Raw genomic sequence first — 17,048 nt, 5'->3', positions numbered from 1 at the left:
CTGGAGAAATGGCTGCCAGTCTGCCCCTGACCACCAAAGGGAGAGGAGGTCAGTAGGGCTGCCAAGGGGGATGAGAACAGAGGCTTGGACAGGCTGTGCCAGCCCTTTTCTCCCCAAGGCTGTCCTATCTGTCATGTCCAACTGTAAATTGCCTCAGAACCCTGACAGAGCTGGCAGGAGGCTGGAGAGTGTCCTCCCTCCCCCCCTTTAGACCTGCTGCAAAGGAGCCTCTGACAGGCCCTGACTGAGGGGAGGGAGGCGTTTCCAAGAGCAACAAAGGGGAGTCTGAAGGCATTCCTTTTGAGGGGGGGGGGCTATCCCCTTCTGCCAAACAGTTGGCTGACAGGGAGGCCACAGAAAAGCCCCTTTTCACTTAAAATACTGCTCTGGCCAGGGGTTAGACACAGCCAAGCCATGTGTCTTTCTTCTTTGCAACTCTCTGCAGGTTTGAGGCCACTGCACAGCGTTATTCTGCAGATGAGACTGTTTTTTTTTTGTCTCCTGTTTCATCTGCACAACAACCCTGTGCAGTAGGCCTCAACATTCAACCCCATGCCCTTACAGACTGGACAACTCCTCCATAGATAAACTTCCATAGTTATTGAAACACACAGTTTAATACCCAGAATTAAGGTATAGAAAACACATTTGATTAAACCTTGAGCAACATAATTCCAAACAATATTTTACTTGTATAAGATTCTTGTTTATACAGTTCTCTTCTAAACACCCTTCAGCCCTGCTTGCAAGACTTTGAGACTACAAGGCAAACATATTTCTCATACTCCCAGGAACTAACAAAGCACTTAAGTAAAACATACAGTAAGATAATAGTCCACCTGCACTGCACTGGGAGAACAGAAGGCTGAAGATCTCTCTCAATTTAGGAAACAGACACCTTGTCAACTTAACCCTAAAGGGAAGACATGGATGAACTTGGGCTTAGCCAAGTTTACAAACCCTACCAAAAACTACCCTGGATGAATCGCAAAGTGGGGGAAAATTCATGTTACTGATGAAGATTAAAACAGGGTGTGTCAAAGAAGAATAACAAAATGAACATTGAGAAATAATGATTACTGAAAAATTACACAACTTTAATGTTATTAATGAACAAACTGAAATTATTTAAGATTTTCTATTCCTTGTTTCCGTCATCATCCAAAAGGGAGACTGTACCCAAGAAATCAGAAGATGATTGATACCAGAAAGGGCAACTATGAAGGAGCTAGAAAAGTGTAAGGATGTGTTTTTGGCAACCAAGATCGAGACAATTCATATATAAAGGTAAAGGTATCCCCTGTGCAAGCACCGAGTCATGTCTGACCCTTGGGGTGACGCCCTCCAGCGTTTTCATGGCAGACTCAATACAGGGTGGTTTGCCAGTGCCTTCCCCAGTCATTACCGTTTACCCCCCAGCAAGCTGGGTACTCATTTTACCGACCTCGGAAGGATGGAAGGCTGAGTCAACCTTGAGCCGGCTGCTGGGATTGAACTCCCAGCCTCATGGGCAAAGCTTTCAGACAGCTGCCTTACCACTCTGCGCCACAAGAGGCTCTTAATTCATATATAGTATTCCCTATTACTATGCATGAGCGTGAAAACTGGACAGTGAATAAAGCTGAAAGAAAAAAGTTGATTCATGTGGAATGTGATGCAGTAGGAGAGGTTTATGGATACAGTGGACTGCCAAAAAAGACAAATAAGTGGATTTTAGATCAAATCAAGCTTGGATTAGAAGCTAAAATAACTAAACTGGGGCAGTCATACTTTTGTTACATTATGACAAGAGTCACTGGAAAAGGCAATGATTCTAGGAAAGGTTGAAGTCAACAGGAAAAGAAGAAGACCTAAAATGGATTGACTCCATCAAAGAAGCCAAAGCTCTCAGTCTGCAAGACGTGAGCAAGGTTATTAACAATAGGATATTTGGGTGATGGTTAGTTCATAGGATCACCACAAGTCAGAAGCAACTTGACTGCACTTAACATACATACAATGGAAACAGAAGAAGTGGTGGAGAGAAAAAAATGGATGGCCTCTTGAGTAGACTGGCTTCTATCTCTTTGAGCCAGAGGTAAAAAGAGAGGAAAAAACACATTCAGACTTTCTAATAAACATTTGTTCTTCACAAAGTATGATAAAATACTAACTATTTAAGAAAGTGACATGATACAAATATTTATACAGATATATGCAGGTGAATAAACTAGAATTGAAATGATGCTTGTATGTTAGTCTTTTCAAATATCTTGTACTAGTTGGTCAGTTGCTGTCTATCTGTTGTTATATTGCTCTGGATCTCAGATAATTACGGTTCCCTTGTGTGCTACTCCAAAGGCCAACTTTGCCATGTCATTTTCTCATTTTCTCTTGTCCCTATAATTTTTCTCCTACTTTTATTCAACAACTAGAACAAATATTAAATGCTAATAATGCTAATTATATATATATATATATATATATATATATAATTATAAAACAAAATTTAGCAGAAAACAGATTCAAATTCTTAAAAAAAAAACAACAACCAGGAAGGATGAGTTTGAACTTCTTCAATATAGGGGAATTCTGCATGAACTGAAAATGTATGTGTTGTGCTTCACTAATTGTGTATTATCTCTGCTTTGTTCATAGGTTGTTTATGTAACTGCTACTTTCCCTTACGTCATGCTGCTGATTTTGCTGGTACGAGGAGTAACACTCCCTGGGGCCTCTGAGGGAATAAAATTCTACTTGTACCCTGATCTGTCTCGACTTTCAGACCCACAGGTAGGACCAAATAAGAAACAAACCTTTGATTGTTTTTCTTTTCTTGCAATGATGTATTCAAATGTTGTATTATGCTTTTCATTGAGGCCAAACAATGGGTAAATCATTGTGTTTTGACCATGATGCTGACATTTTCACAGTAGGAAAATGTCTAAGTTCTCTTATAGCACTTAATTCAAATATTCCTTTACTGTATATTTTGAGTTCTGAAAATTCCAGTTTAGTGCATGAGCTTCATAAGATGCAATGTAAAGTATGCACTGATTGGTGCCTGTAACATGAGCCACCTCACTTCCATCACTGGAATAACTTTGCAACTATCTTTAAAGTGATTGTAGTTGTTTTGAATATCACAATGAATGAAAAAAAATATGAATAAACTTATATTTAGTACTTTAAAAAACTGAAAACAAAAGGAGAAGTAGCATTCTGAAGAACTTAGAAAGGGAACGAATGACTAGACTAGTGGTTAGACTGAGAGTCTAGCAGTACATTTAAGACCAATGAACTTGTATTTGCGCATATGTGCACTTCTTCAGATGCATTGTATCTGAAGAACTGTGCATACACATGAAATCTTATACCTTGAGTAAGACTTTGCTAGACCAGTAGTTAATTTATTAGTATGCACACCTGTCCTTTCAAGTAAGAATGGGAAGGAAGTCAAGTTCACCCAATTGCTGAGAAACCCTTTTGAGAAATTTCATTATGTCTATCTTCACCAGAATGGCTGTTGAGTTTACTTCTTCAGCCCTGAGCTCTATATGTATTGTAATATACAATGCAATATGCCTGGTTAAAATAGACACCAAAAATTCTGGGTTAATTCTAAAGCAACCATTGTTAGGTTAGGAGGAGGAGGGTTTACTTTTAGGCTTGGATATATCTTCCATTTTCAGACCATTAACACATGAGGAATCTGCCCCTGGATAGCCTCTGATTGCTAGCGGGTTTTAGAACTCCCTCCACATGATGTCACCTGCATCCCGAGGCTGCCCAGGGGCTGGATCACATTTTGCTCAGATTTGCCTCGGGACAAGGGAAATTGGAAAAAGTGGATTTGCCACCTTTTATCTCGCATCCCATCGGTGAGCAACCAGAAGCAAGCCTGTATGGAAGGGGAAAGGCGTGATAATCTCTGTAGCATTGTCCTGCCCTCGCACCCACCCTCCCCTGTTCATTTCCTGCTCTGAGTCATTTTTTAAATGGCACAGTCCATATTGCAGTGTGACTGCAAAGTGTCCACGGTCTTTTTGGGATCAGGCAGACAAAACAAAGCCTTTTTTCTGGAGGTGGGAAATGGGAAAGGGGGAGGAGAAGGGTGGTCAAGCAGTTTTCTCCTGATCATACAGGGGTCTGAGCACTTCGTTTTTCAGCTAACCGTTTACAAAAAAAGTATTTTTGGGCTTCAGTTACCATGTCTAGCCTTCTCACAACTCAGACTTGTAAAAACAGGCCAATTTGTGTTTTCTAGAGGTGGGACTAGAGCCTCTTGTGGCACAGGGTGGTAAGGCTGTCTGAAGCTCTGACCATGAGGCTGGGAGTTCGATCCCAGCAGCCGGCTCAAGGTTGACTCAGCCTTCCATCCTTCCAAGGTCGGTAAAATGAGTACCCAGCTTACTGGAGGGTAAAACGGTTATTACTGGGGAGGGGAATGGCGAACCACCCTGTACTGAGTCTGCCAAGAAAACACTAGAGGGCGTCACCCCAAAGGTCAGACATGACTCGGTGCTTGCACAGGGGATACCTTTACCTTAGAGGTGGGAAAGTGCGGGCAGGTGATTGAGCAGCCTTCTCCTGATCATACAGGGGTCTGATCAATTTTATAGGTATCAAGAATTTAAACCTTATATAATAATAATAATAATAATAATAATAATAATAATAATAATAATAATAATAATAATAATAATAATAATACTGGCCACAGGCTCACATAGGTATGGGGATAACGGTCTGAATTGGGGAACGTGTCAATACATACCAGTATCCCCATACCTATGTGAGCCTGTGGCCATTATTATATTATTATTATTATATATAAGGTTTAAATTCTTGATACCTATAAAATTGATAATAATATTGAAGACTCAGAGGACTTGTCACTGATGAAAGAATCTCACTGAAAACGGATATTACCTGGATTCCGTTTTGACAGAAGTCCTACACAATAAACAGATAAGAAAAACTACAAAAAAGGACACTTTTCTTTCTTTTATTAATCTATTTATTGTATTGCCATTGGATAGGTCTGTTTCTCTCTGGTTTAATTATTAGACCGTCCTTCTTATACTCTTGTATGACATGTGGGGAAGGAACCAGGGCAATGAAACTATAAGGAAACCTGCCATATGGATGTTGAGTTGCCACTGCACTGTTTCAGCAGCCACAGAGAAACTATACATATTTCTTTGTGGAAAACACCCTTATTAATGTGGAAGGCTGGACTCTGTGACCTCTCCCATCATTCATGCAGTGTATATCAATTTATATCCCTTGCACAGTGTCTCACATATAGATTTATAACAGGAAAAATTGTCATTTCTTATACATCTGGAAAAATGATGATTGACTCACAGACGCTAATGCTGTAATAAAGGTGATTAGGATTAAAATATTCCACTTAAACTATGCCAGGGTGGTGTACTGGTTAAGAGTGATGACCTCTAATCTGGAGAGCTGGGCTTGATTCCCCACTCCTCCACATGCAGCCAGCTGGGTGACCTTGGACTAGTCACAATTCTCTTAGATCTGTTCTTGTTCTGTGAGAGATTACTGAGCCCCACCTACTTCACAGGAGTGTTTGTAAGCCACTTTGGGTAGTGATAATGGGGTATAAAAAACCACCTCTTCTCTCTTTTACTTGACTGCCCTATTGAAATTGTTCTGAAGTTGTTAGTGTGTAATGTCTACTTGGTTAAATGCTGCAGGTTATGAATTTATAGTTTAAATCTGGGTATAATTTTGAGCCCTGTCTCACCAAGGATGTGAAGCAGAGTAGTTGCTTTAAACAAGAAATGGTGAAGGAAATAGAGATGCACAATGAATGAAGAAATGAGAAAGCAAGACAGAACAAGAGTAAAAGTAAAAATTTAGGAGTCCTTTTTATTTTTTTTAATTTTTAATTATAATTAATAAATAACAGACAATCAACAGAAATGCCCCACCAAAAACAAAATTGACCCCAACACAACTCTGTAGCTTCATATAACTTTTGAATCCTATAAACAATGTCAATTTAGGAGTCCTTTTGATTAGCGGTCCCCAACCTTCTTGTGGTCGAGGACCGCCTCCAGGGGTGGGGGAGAGCCAGCAGCCCAGCTGCTGCAGCTGCGCATAAATGTGCATGCGCCGAGTTGCCGCGCATGTGAATTTTCGCCAGCAGGGGCGCAACACGCATGCTCGGCAGTTCCGCGCATGTGTGTTTGCGTCGCTGGCATGCCAGCGGCCACACCTGCCTCTTCCTCCCCTCTCACTGCAGGGGGGAGGCAGGCGCGGCTGCTGGCGGCCTGGTACTATGGCCTTCGCGGCCCGGACCGGAGGTTGAGGACCCCCGCTTTTGATCATTTCTGTAGTGTACATTAAGCCTACCAGCTTTAATATAATATAATATAATTTAATATTCCACAAGGGAGGGTGGTATATAAATATAATAAATAAATAAATAGGTAGATTAATCAACTAACATCTTATTAACAGGTGGAGGCCAATTTTAATAGGTAAGGACAAATTTTTATTGGTTGGGTTGTCAGTTAAGTGTGAATTTTTAACGATATTTTCATTTGTGCTTTGTTATAGAGCCATGGGGAAGAAGGAAAAATACTAAATATGTTTTTTTATTATTTAAATAAGTTGTAATTTCATTTCATTAATATTGAAATTCTAAACTTACTTCATTGGCTCAGAATGGCATCTTTTAAATTTTTGATAACATAAGAAAATATTTCAAAACAATCTATAGATTTGATTTGATCAGTTGATTAAAAGAGCTGTTTTAATTAGTTGAATACATTAGTACATAGTGATATGAAGCTTTTGCAACTGCAACTGAACAGCAGTTTGAGACTAAATGATCTATTTGAGACTAAATTCTCAGACAGTATATAAGGCAGAAAACCAATTTTTAGGTGGAAATAAAGAGGAAGATCAGACTGCTGATACATCTTGCAGGTTTTGTACTGTCCCTAAAATGTGCAGAAATATAATTAAATGTAATTACTGATTTGGATCCAGAATACATTTTCTGGTAACAGCAGGCCAGGGATAATTTCTATTAATTCCCCCTTCCTGATGTGGCTCCCCAATTTGCCCTCCAAACTGTTCATCAGAGAGATTAATGGGTTGCAGTAGGAGGGGGGAGGCAGGAAAAGTCTGTTCTACTGACAGAAGTACCTTGTGTGAGCGCAGATATTGTTTATTTGTTTATTTATTCCACCCTTCCCTATTGCCTATATCCAACCATTTCTTTGTCTTTGCAGGTACTTTGTAAAGTAGTGCTACAAAAATCAACTTCCATAGTACTTAAATGATTTTTGTGTGCATGTGTTTACATACAATATAACATTTATTGTATATAGCCAAAGGCCATTACAAAACATAATTAAAAACAATATGGTACAAATACGAATAAAACAATATTTCTCCAATATTGCATACATAAAATTGTAAACATGGACTACTGAGTTACAATAAGAGGGATAAAATGGTGTATCAAGGTGGAGGCTCCTTAAAAATGCATTAGCTCAGATCTTCCTGGTGGTCAGAGCGAAAAGTGCCACCCTATATGAAATATAGGGGTCGACATCTGATAACAGATAGGCGACTTTGTCAAAATCAGAAGTGGGTTATGAGTTCGGTAGTAACTTGGCAAGAAATTTTCCCCTGGGTTCGGAGTACAGGGGACAAGCCAAAACATAGTGGGGCAGGTCTTCTACAGATGAATTTCCACATAGACACAGGCGTTGGACTGTTGGTATTTGGAGATATCACCCAGATAGCATGGCTGATGGCTTCATTTCAAACCGCAAAGATGTTAGGGCCATTCTGTGTTTACATTAACAATGATAATTATGTGGAATTATTCCCATTTTCTATCAGGAATTATTTCCAATTTCTTCTATCCTGCCTGCACTCTGCCTGCACTTTAGAACTTGCTATGCGTATCCCTTCCTCTCATAATCTGGTTCAAGGTTTTGGTATTAACCTTTAAGGCTTTACGCGAGTTGGGACCCACATACTCGAGGGACTGCCTATCGCCCTATGTCCCCCGTAGGGCGTTACGCTCTGTGGGGGGAAATCTATTGGTCGTTCCTGGCCCTAGAGAAGCGTGCCTAGCCTCAACCAGGGCCAGGGCTTTTTTGGTCCTGGCACCCACCTGGTGGAAGGAGCTCTCGGGTGAGCTGCGGGCCCTGCGGGATTTGTCAGCTTTCCGCAGGGCCTGTAAAATAGAGCTCTTATGGTTGAGGCTGGGGTCTGCAAGGTAGAGCATTGCCCTCCCTGGGGGGTCTGAAGTATACATCATCTCCCTGCATTCTTTATCACCTTGATTGGTGGGAGTAGATTGTGATTGGCTGCCGCCATGTTATGTTATGATTTTAATGTATTTTAATGGGGTTTTAATTGGGGTTTTTAAGACAACTGTTACCCACCACAAGCATACCCACAGAGTGGTGGGAAATAAATCTAAATATAATAATAATAATAATAATAATAATAATAATAATAATAATAATAATAATAATAATAATAATAATAAGTAGAATTTGTTCATGAGAGACTGATGAAGTCAGTGTGTAGGATTGGGGGCATTTTCCCATATCCAAAAGAGGATTCTGGTAACAACTTTATTTGGCAAAACTTGGCCACAATCTTATTAATGTAACTGAGTGTGGGGTGGCATGAGTGGATCCTGCCTTGGTGATCAGCCAATTGTCAGGCAGCCATCTTCCAGCAGGCTGCCCCTACTCTAGAGAGTTGACAGCCCATTAGGCATTAGCCTCTGTTGAGTTCCCCTCTCACCCAGAAAGGCGAGCTGGCTGCCCATAGGCCCCTTCCATGTCTAAGCTCTGGAAGCTCTGCATCCATGCAGTCTCATAGGGAGACCCCATCCAACTAGGGAGTCTGCCACACAGGCTTGGCCTCCCCACAAACGGATCCTTCACATGTCCCATACCCACAAGCTGTGATAGAAAATGACCTTCCAACCTCCACAACAAACAGCGTGGGTGGCGTGGTTTACCTTGAACTGCGCAAAGGGGAGAGAGTCCAGGATGCCTCAAGCATACTTCTTATAAAGTCACTGTCCCAGCCTCTCGTCTGCACCCTCCCAGTGGTGCACCCTCCTGACAGCCTTCCTGCGCTCTGGGCATTCCTGGCATGCCAGAGGTGCAAGTATTCACTCCCTGCTTCTGGCCAGGCCTTCCATGGACGCAGAGCCCTTCAGCACGGCAACCAGCAAACTTCAGTGAGTCTTGGTCACCTTTGTAGATAACACTACATATTCCCAGGTATAAACTGTAAATTTAGTAGTTTACAATTTTTCCCTCAAAAAACTTTGGTATTAATTTTGAAAGAAAAGAGATATGATTTTGCATATGTGTTTAAATCTACTGTGCTTAATTGCCTCAAGTCTATTTAGCATCTATTTCTTTCCTCTTCAAGTGAATGAACAATGGATATATTTAGGAACTAAGCTAAACAGCTAGAACCACTGCCATCACTGGATTTAGAAAAGCATAACACTGTTTAGGATTGCATTCCAAGAGGAGGTCATGATTTATACAAAGTAACTCACATGGTAGGGAAAGAAACTTAACTGCCTACATTTTTTTCAGCCTGATTATGTAATCTGAATATCAGATTACAGTATCAAAATACAATCTGAGGTATTATGATATTAGTATTGATTTTCAGATGAACAGTAAAGATATGTAATGCTGGACTTTAAATTCAAGAGTTAACTTTGGGCAGGTCACCTAGATTCTTATGTTAGTTGGTTTTCATATAAATTAATAAGCACATATGATTTATACTGAACTAGATTGGACACAGATTCAAAGAAAATTCCTTAGTTTTCATGTGTCGACTATTTCTTCATGCAGATTATATATGTTAGAATTTGTAATGAAATATTAGTATAAATTGTGCCATGATGGTATATAATAGTGTTTCTAGAAGCCATTTTTATGATACATGCATGAGAGGTGAGACTAGAGATTTGCTTAAATTTTAAGTTCTTTATGTTTTTTAATCTACATGTCAGATTTTAGAAATTTCTGAAGGGTTTATTTTATGATACCTTCACATCTTTATTTAAATATCTTTGACAGTCAGTGCTGTTCTGAGCCCCAGAAAACAGTGTATCAGTCAGTCAGCATCCCAAAGAAAGAAACCCTACTCTAAAGAAACCAGAACACAAAAATGTCCCTAGCAACACCACCACACCCACCCGTCACAAAGTATCATGCCCCATGTAATTCAGTTATGAAAGCATCTAACTAATAAACTCATGCATACCGTCATAATATCACCCTTCTCCTTCAGATGCACAACACAACACAAGACAACACAGGGAAGTAACATAAAAGTCTTGTTATCTTCCAAGATGTAATGGACTGTTACAAGTCCATTAGGAGCACTGAAATGATCTGGGAGTTCTCTTTGGTGGAGATACCTTTCTGTGCATACTCAAAGGAGGAAATATGTAAAGCTAAAGGCCTCATGAAAAACAATGAACTATAAAGCACAGAGACAGCCTGTTCTTCAAGCATTATTGTTTCCATAACAAACTGTAAAATAAATATAAAATATAGCTGTTAGTGGCATGACTGTGTAGCTGTGCAAAATAAATGTTGCTTCTTTTTGTGCTTGCTTGTTTTGTCTTTAGCATTTTGAGATGCAGTCAGCTACATTTAGTACCGATTAAATAAAACTGGTATCCATGGTATGTTTAATTTTAGTATATCTTCCATTTGTGCATCATGAAAGTAAACTCAGGTCTGAATGTTTTTCTTTCATTTCTGTATTGCTTTAGCTCATGCCAGTTATTTCATTATGTTATACTTATATGAGAGCATCCTTCAGGTTTGTATTTAAATTTTTCAAGAATTTGTACAGAATTTGTACAGAAAACGATATATTAGCATCAAGCTGCGTAGAGGTCAAACACACCTTGAATTTGTCCTGAAAACAAATCGGGAATCAGTGTAGATGAGCTAAGACCCATCCTTAAAAACAATCTTTTTCTAAAATTGTGTTTTGAAGGGGTGATTTTTATGTGCTATAAGAATAATAAAATTAAGTATTGGAGGGTAAATGATGACAGCACTGTCAAAACACTGTAAAGGTGCAGGAGGGAATCCAGGATTTTTTCTGGCAACAAATTCTTCTTCTTTTAAAGTTATATCTGCCTAAACTAAGAATAACCAATGCATCTGGTGGCATACCCAGGATTCTAAATGATTTTTTGTTGTTGTTGCAAAACATATGAACAGAAATGGAAGTATTTTCAGGGGGGAGGGAGCATAGTGGTTGTGATGTTTTCTCACTGTTTATACTACACAGACCCCTACTCACATTCACTGCTTTTCCCTAATTCACTGTTTTCCAATTGTGTTTCTTCATAAATGGAAAAAAAACAACCAGGAGAGGAACTGAAGAAGAAAGACAAAATACCGATATTTGTTTTGGCAAGACCAGGTAGAGAATCCCACGACTGCTACTGTACATCTAGTGTGAACCAGAGATTCCCTGAAGAGACAAAGTTTACCATGACCAACAGATGCCAATACAAATTAGGCTAGAAGCAGTTTGGTGCACCCATTGGGAATTCCAATATAGAGCTATCTTCAAAGTGATTTGAATGAGAACTTGGTATATGCATCGGACTGTAATCAGCTGGCAGGATATCATGACCATTTCTGCAAAGTGATCAAAATGGTGAGATACTTCCCGCCTGCAGTAGCTATCCCCCCCTCCACACACTCCATTCTCCCTGCTGAGTCTTCCCCTCCCCACATGCTGTGCAAGCAGCAAATGCAGGGCATGGCAAAGGCGTCAGACTCCCCCTCCTCATCATTGCAAAAAACATAATTTTCTTAGGTGTTCCTACCTCTGTTTTCTGTCCCCAGACCCCTGTCCTGTCTGCTGCTCTCTTTCTCTGCTGCACTGCCAGTCCATGTCAGTCCGACGTACAATCCTGGCCAGGGGGGGGGGAGGATGCTGTGGAAAGAGCCCTGCCAGACAGCCATCCTGCCTCCAACCACCCAGCGCCTCTGCTCGGGAGATGGAAAGGTCAGCAGGGGGGAGGAAACATCTGCCCCCCAGTCCCTTTCCTCCAGTGAGCCTGAGCTGCTGTCGCTGCATCGCCCAAGCTGCTCGAGCCATGTAGCTTGGGCTCACTGTAGGGAAGGGCTGAGGGCCGGGCACTCCCTTCCCACTGACCTTTCCATCTCCTGAGCAGAGGTGGCGGGTGGCGGGTGGCTGGAGGCAGGCTGGCTCTCTGGCTGGGCTCTTTATGCGGCACCCCCCCCCCCGCTGACTTTTCCATCTCCCAAGCAGAGGCAGAATCATAATTGTGAAATCATAATTACTTCGTAAAGCATCCTTCTAAAATAAACCACCAATCTTTTGTAAGTAGAAATATGCCTTGAGGCACAGAAGTATTCAGACAGAATAATATCATAAGGTGGTGATGCTTTTTCATTTTTGAGGCAGATATGGTAAACTATATGAATAGAATTTTTTTCTTTTTCTTTGTAAGTGGTCAGATTATCTGTACCCATTTGTACAAGCCATCCAGTGCTGCTGTAGAAATTCTGAACCCATGGCTGGCTATGGTTAAATGGCTAAAGGTGGACAAATTAGAACTGCATCCCAACAATACAGATGTAATGCTGCCTGGGAAGACTAAGGGCTTAGAGAGCACTACTTGAAATATTTGATGTAGCTGCTGACCCAGCGTGATTCAGTTATAAATTCAAGGGTCTACAAGAACCAAATTTATTGATGAAGCAAGGTAATTAAAGAAAATTCTACCATTTTCATTTAGTTTCGAAGATTCCTTGATTAGCCTGGTCTACACATATGGTTCCATGCCACAGTAGCCATAAACTAGATTTTTGTAATGCAGTCTAAATTGATTTGCCCTCAAAAAATGTCCTGGAAATTCCATCCGGTATACAGAACACTGCAGCTTGATTAGTACTGGGAACTAGGTAAACTGTCCATATTTCATGTTATAAAGTTGCTCCATTTGTTACATTTTAGTTCCCAGATTCAATTTAAGGTGTGTAGATTAGGCCAACACCTCTAAAGGATTGCATCTCCCAATATTCTCCACTGAAACAGCTGTATTCATCTGAGCAAAAACTGCTGAAAATAAGATCAGCAGTTAGCTGTACCAGAACATTCCCTGTTGTGTCTCACACTTTGTAGAAAGGCTTGTCTGAGGTCAAAAAAGGTTCCATGTTTCTGTCGTTTTGCAGAATGTATAAAACTGAATTGTTTGGAGAGCATTCTTATAAGAGAACTAGCTGCTAAGGCCGCTGCGTGGAAGAAGGCAGCGGGTGCCAGCACCAGTGCATGGGGGGGATGGCCACGGAGGTGCGGAGAGGCCTTCCCGCAGTGGGCCCCATCCCTGAAGGTGCCGGCTGGACCTGGTGTGATGCGGGGGGCACACAGGCTGTGGGCCGGGTGGACAGCCATGTAGGAGGCAGTGACACAGAGTACGGGGTGGCAGCAGCTTGCGTGGGCCATCAGCAGTGCAGTGTTCTGGGAGGGGGGAGTGGTCTGAGACCAATGTAGTCCCAGCAGTGTGGTGGCAAGGAGTACAGAGTTGGGGGGGGGGCTGTGTGAGTGGCACGGCAGCATGGAGCATGGGGTTTGGAGGGTGGGGTGCAGGCAGCTCAGTAGTGGCACAGTGTGGTGTCCGGCAGTGGCAGGCATGTTCTGCCACTGTGTCCTGGTTGGTGGGGCCAGTAGCTGGCCTTCACTGCCGGGCCCTTCTCATCGTTGGCGGCAGGCACGTAAACCCAGTGTTTACATCCTTGTGTTGGGTGCCACCAGCGGCCTACTCTGGCTGTCATGTCATCCTGAGGCAGCAGCTCCAGTTCTGTGGTGGCCCTGTGTGTACATAGGTGAGAGGCAAGCAGGCGGTTGGGGAGGGCGGGTGGCATAGGGGCCAGCCCAGCTTTGCTGATAGGCCCAGAATTGAGTCTGGACACTGTACTGGGGCTGGGCACGCTCCACCCCAGGGCAGTTTCCCAATTATATAAAAGAACCATGGATCAGGATAGGGCTGTAGAAAACTGGACTTATTTTCATTTTTCACAGAGCCAGCGCATGTGTGTTTTTTTGCACTACAGGCATCATATGTTCTGCAGGCAGGCCACCCCTTTTCCTTAGTTCCCTTTTTGCCACCACACAAGTTAGACATACCTAGCTATCACTCCAGTTGAAATTGATTTTTTGAGGTTTTTCTTTTGGTTTATGAGTTTATATTTGAGTAGGAGTTTTCACAGATCTCTACCTACCTAAAGAACTTTCAACCTCTACAGCAAGGAGATTTCTTTCTTTACTGGCTTGTGGTTCCTCATGACATCCAAGGCCTTGTTTAAAAATTGAACTCAGCACTCTACAAAAATGCCTACTTTGGATGAACATACTTTGTGTCCATTATGCCTGGGTGATGTGGCATTTGTAAAAAATTTATAGCAAAGGCATACTTGGACAGAGTGTCTTGGATCGTGGGCACACTTTAGGAATGAGCCCTCTTGACATCAACTCCTAACAAAATGGCTCAGCCTGTCTCAAATCTGTCAATGGCTCCATCTGTGACAGTTCCTAAACTAAGATTGGGCCCACTATCAGTTCAATCTGTTCCAGTAGGGTCAATTTCCAAACTAACTGTGATTCCTCCAAAGAGGGCTTTCCTCAGTCTCAGGAAGCTAGAATTTCTAGATCTTTATCCCCAAGCCTTGGTTCAGCAGAATATTGTTCAAAGTTTGAGCCTGCAGCTCAGTGCCATAAGGAGGCACAACATAAAGAAAAATTCTAGTTCCAGGACTCCAAGCCCTCTCCTTGTGTGGAATGCCCAGATAACAGTTGGCTCCCTCAATGGACCCTCTCTCCACATCTAGAGAGATTGGCCTTCTCAGATGCTAGTCATGAGATATCCCATATCTCAGTGGGACAGCTAGGATCTTCAGCAGAATCTAGCCATTTAGACCATGCTCAGAGGATGGAGCACAATTGTTTTCTGTTGGACCAAAACTGATGGGTCAAAATTAATTCCAAATAATTTTCATCTAATCTAAACATCCAGAAGAAATTCCTGACAGAAAAGTTCCTCAGTGAACTAGGCTTCCTCGGGAGGTGGTGGGTTCTCCTTCTTTGGAAGCTTTTAATCAAAGGCTACTTAGCCATCTGACAGAAATGTTGATTCTGGTTCTGTAAACTTAGAAAGATTGTGAGTGGGTGGGCAAAAGAGGTTGTGTTGGTGCTTGGCTCTTGCAGCCCTTTCTTGCATGGCCTGAGAAATGCCAATCACCACTTTGGAGTAGGGAGACAGATTGCTTCCAGGCCAGACTGGCCATTGTGGATGGGAAGGCAGTTGAGAGTTTTTGAACCTGTTTTTGTAATGTTTGTCTGTACCTGCCTACTTTCTCACCGTTTGTAGTGCTTTCCTGAGGTATGATCTTCATCTTTAAAAAACAACATTGTGTTCATGTAAATGTATCACTATAGAAGACTCTCAATAAGTTCCATTAAATTAAATGATGCTTACTCTCCAGTAAGTGTGTACAGGTTTTGTTTTTGTTTTTGGCTGGGATATCAACAAATGCAAAGCAGGCTCAGAAAGGCAGGGGGCAATGACAGCCTGTGTTTGATCTTTCCGTTGCAGGTACTTCACAACCGCCCTTCTTAATAGCCCTTTTACAGTTAAACCAAAAAGCAATGTTATTATGATGTTCTTCCATATTGATACATGCATGATATATCTATATTTATATATGGAGGATGGCTACCCTGAGGGCACAGGCTGATTCCGCACAATGGAAAAAGAAATGTGATTGGCACTGCATAGGCCAGTGCAACATTTTTTAGCGTCCTACCTTCATTTTACACCAGGAAGCCCTCCTGCTTTTCTCTCCGCCATCATAGCGTTTGCAGTGTTCTTCGCCTCCTTCTGAGGAGTGAGGAACATGCTACGAGCTTCCAGTGCCTCCCCGAGCTCATGCCCAACAATCACTCCCAACATCCAATCACCTTGCAGCATGGCACTTTAAAGCCCCGTGGCTTGCTGTGAACTCTTTTTTTCAATAAAAAATTCACATATGCATTGGCTGGGTGGGGAAAAATCATTTTAAAGTCTCAGTTCCGCATTTGCGGCCAGGTCATGCTTGTGACTTAAGAAAAGCAAACTGTCACATTGATCTATTTAACTGGGGGGGAGGGAGAGCGTGGGAGGAGTGCGATCCGGGACATGTTTTTAAACCATCCTGCAGCCTCACAAATGCCTATTCGTTGCTCGCCTCCTGACTGTCCCTTGGCTGGCTGCTTGCAGCAACTGGTGGGATTTCCCCCAGGGGAATCCACTTTTTGGGATTACCCTGTACTCACTACAAATCAGAATATGTAGTGAGAGTAGCTCTTGGAGGAGGTGGGAGGCTGACGGCATCTGCATAAGTTAATGATCTGGTTTTTTCCCCTTGTGTGGAATGACCCACCGAGTTGTAGGTGTGCTTCAACTAGAAACTGAACTAAAACATTGCAGATATCATTAGTCAATCTTGTTTAATTAATAAGTCTTGGGAGAAGTGACTGGGTATGAAAGTCAGCCTTGCATAGTAGTTAAAATGATGAGCTAGAATCTGGGAGATTGAGGTTTGAAACCTCACTTTGCCATGAAAGCTTGCTGAATGACATTGGGCCAGTCACACACACTCAGCTAAATCTACCTTATGGTGTTCTTGCGAGGATAACATGGAAGAGAGTAAAACTGTAAGTTGCTTTGGGTTCCCTTTGTCCCATTGACAAACCCAAATTGCCATTCAAACTGAGAGCCAGTTTGGTGTAGTGGTTAGGAGTGCGGACTTCTAATCTGGTGTGCCGGGTTCAATTCTGTGCTCCCCCACATGCAACCAGCTGGGTGACCTTGGGCTTGCCACGGCACTGATAAAACTGTTCTGAGCGGGCAGTGATATCAGGGCTCTCTCAGCCTCACCCACCCCACAGGGTGTCTGTTGTGGGGAGAGGAAAGGGAAGGCGACTGTAAG

At 42.1% G+C, this 17,048-nt stretch overlaps 1 protein-coding gene across 1 annotated transcript in view; it reads left to right on the top strand.

Annotated features, from left to right (window-relative positions):
- The window catches only part of SLC6A11 (solute carrier family 6 member 11), a 173,974-nt gene that overhangs the window by 77,152 nt on the left and 79,774 nt on the right, over positions 1 to 17,048 (top strand). The window contains exon 7 of the mRNA XM_077325695.1: positions 2,638 to 2,772. Within this exon, the coding sequence (XP_077181810.1) occupies positions 2,638 to 2,772 (135 nt within the window). The remainder of the gene's footprint in view (positions 1 to 2,637; positions 2,773 to 17,048) is intronic.

This window comes from Paroedura picta, chromosome 3 (assembly GCF_049243985.1).
Source record: "Paroedura picta isolate Pp20150507F chromosome 3, Ppicta_v3.0, whole genome shotgun sequence".
NCBI classification, from domain to species: domain Eukaryota; kingdom Metazoa; phylum Chordata; class Lepidosauria; order Squamata; family Gekkonidae; genus Paroedura; species Paroedura picta.
The sequence above is the reverse complement of the archived record's forward strand: the minus strand, read 5'-3'. Positions and strand labels throughout refer to the sequence as shown.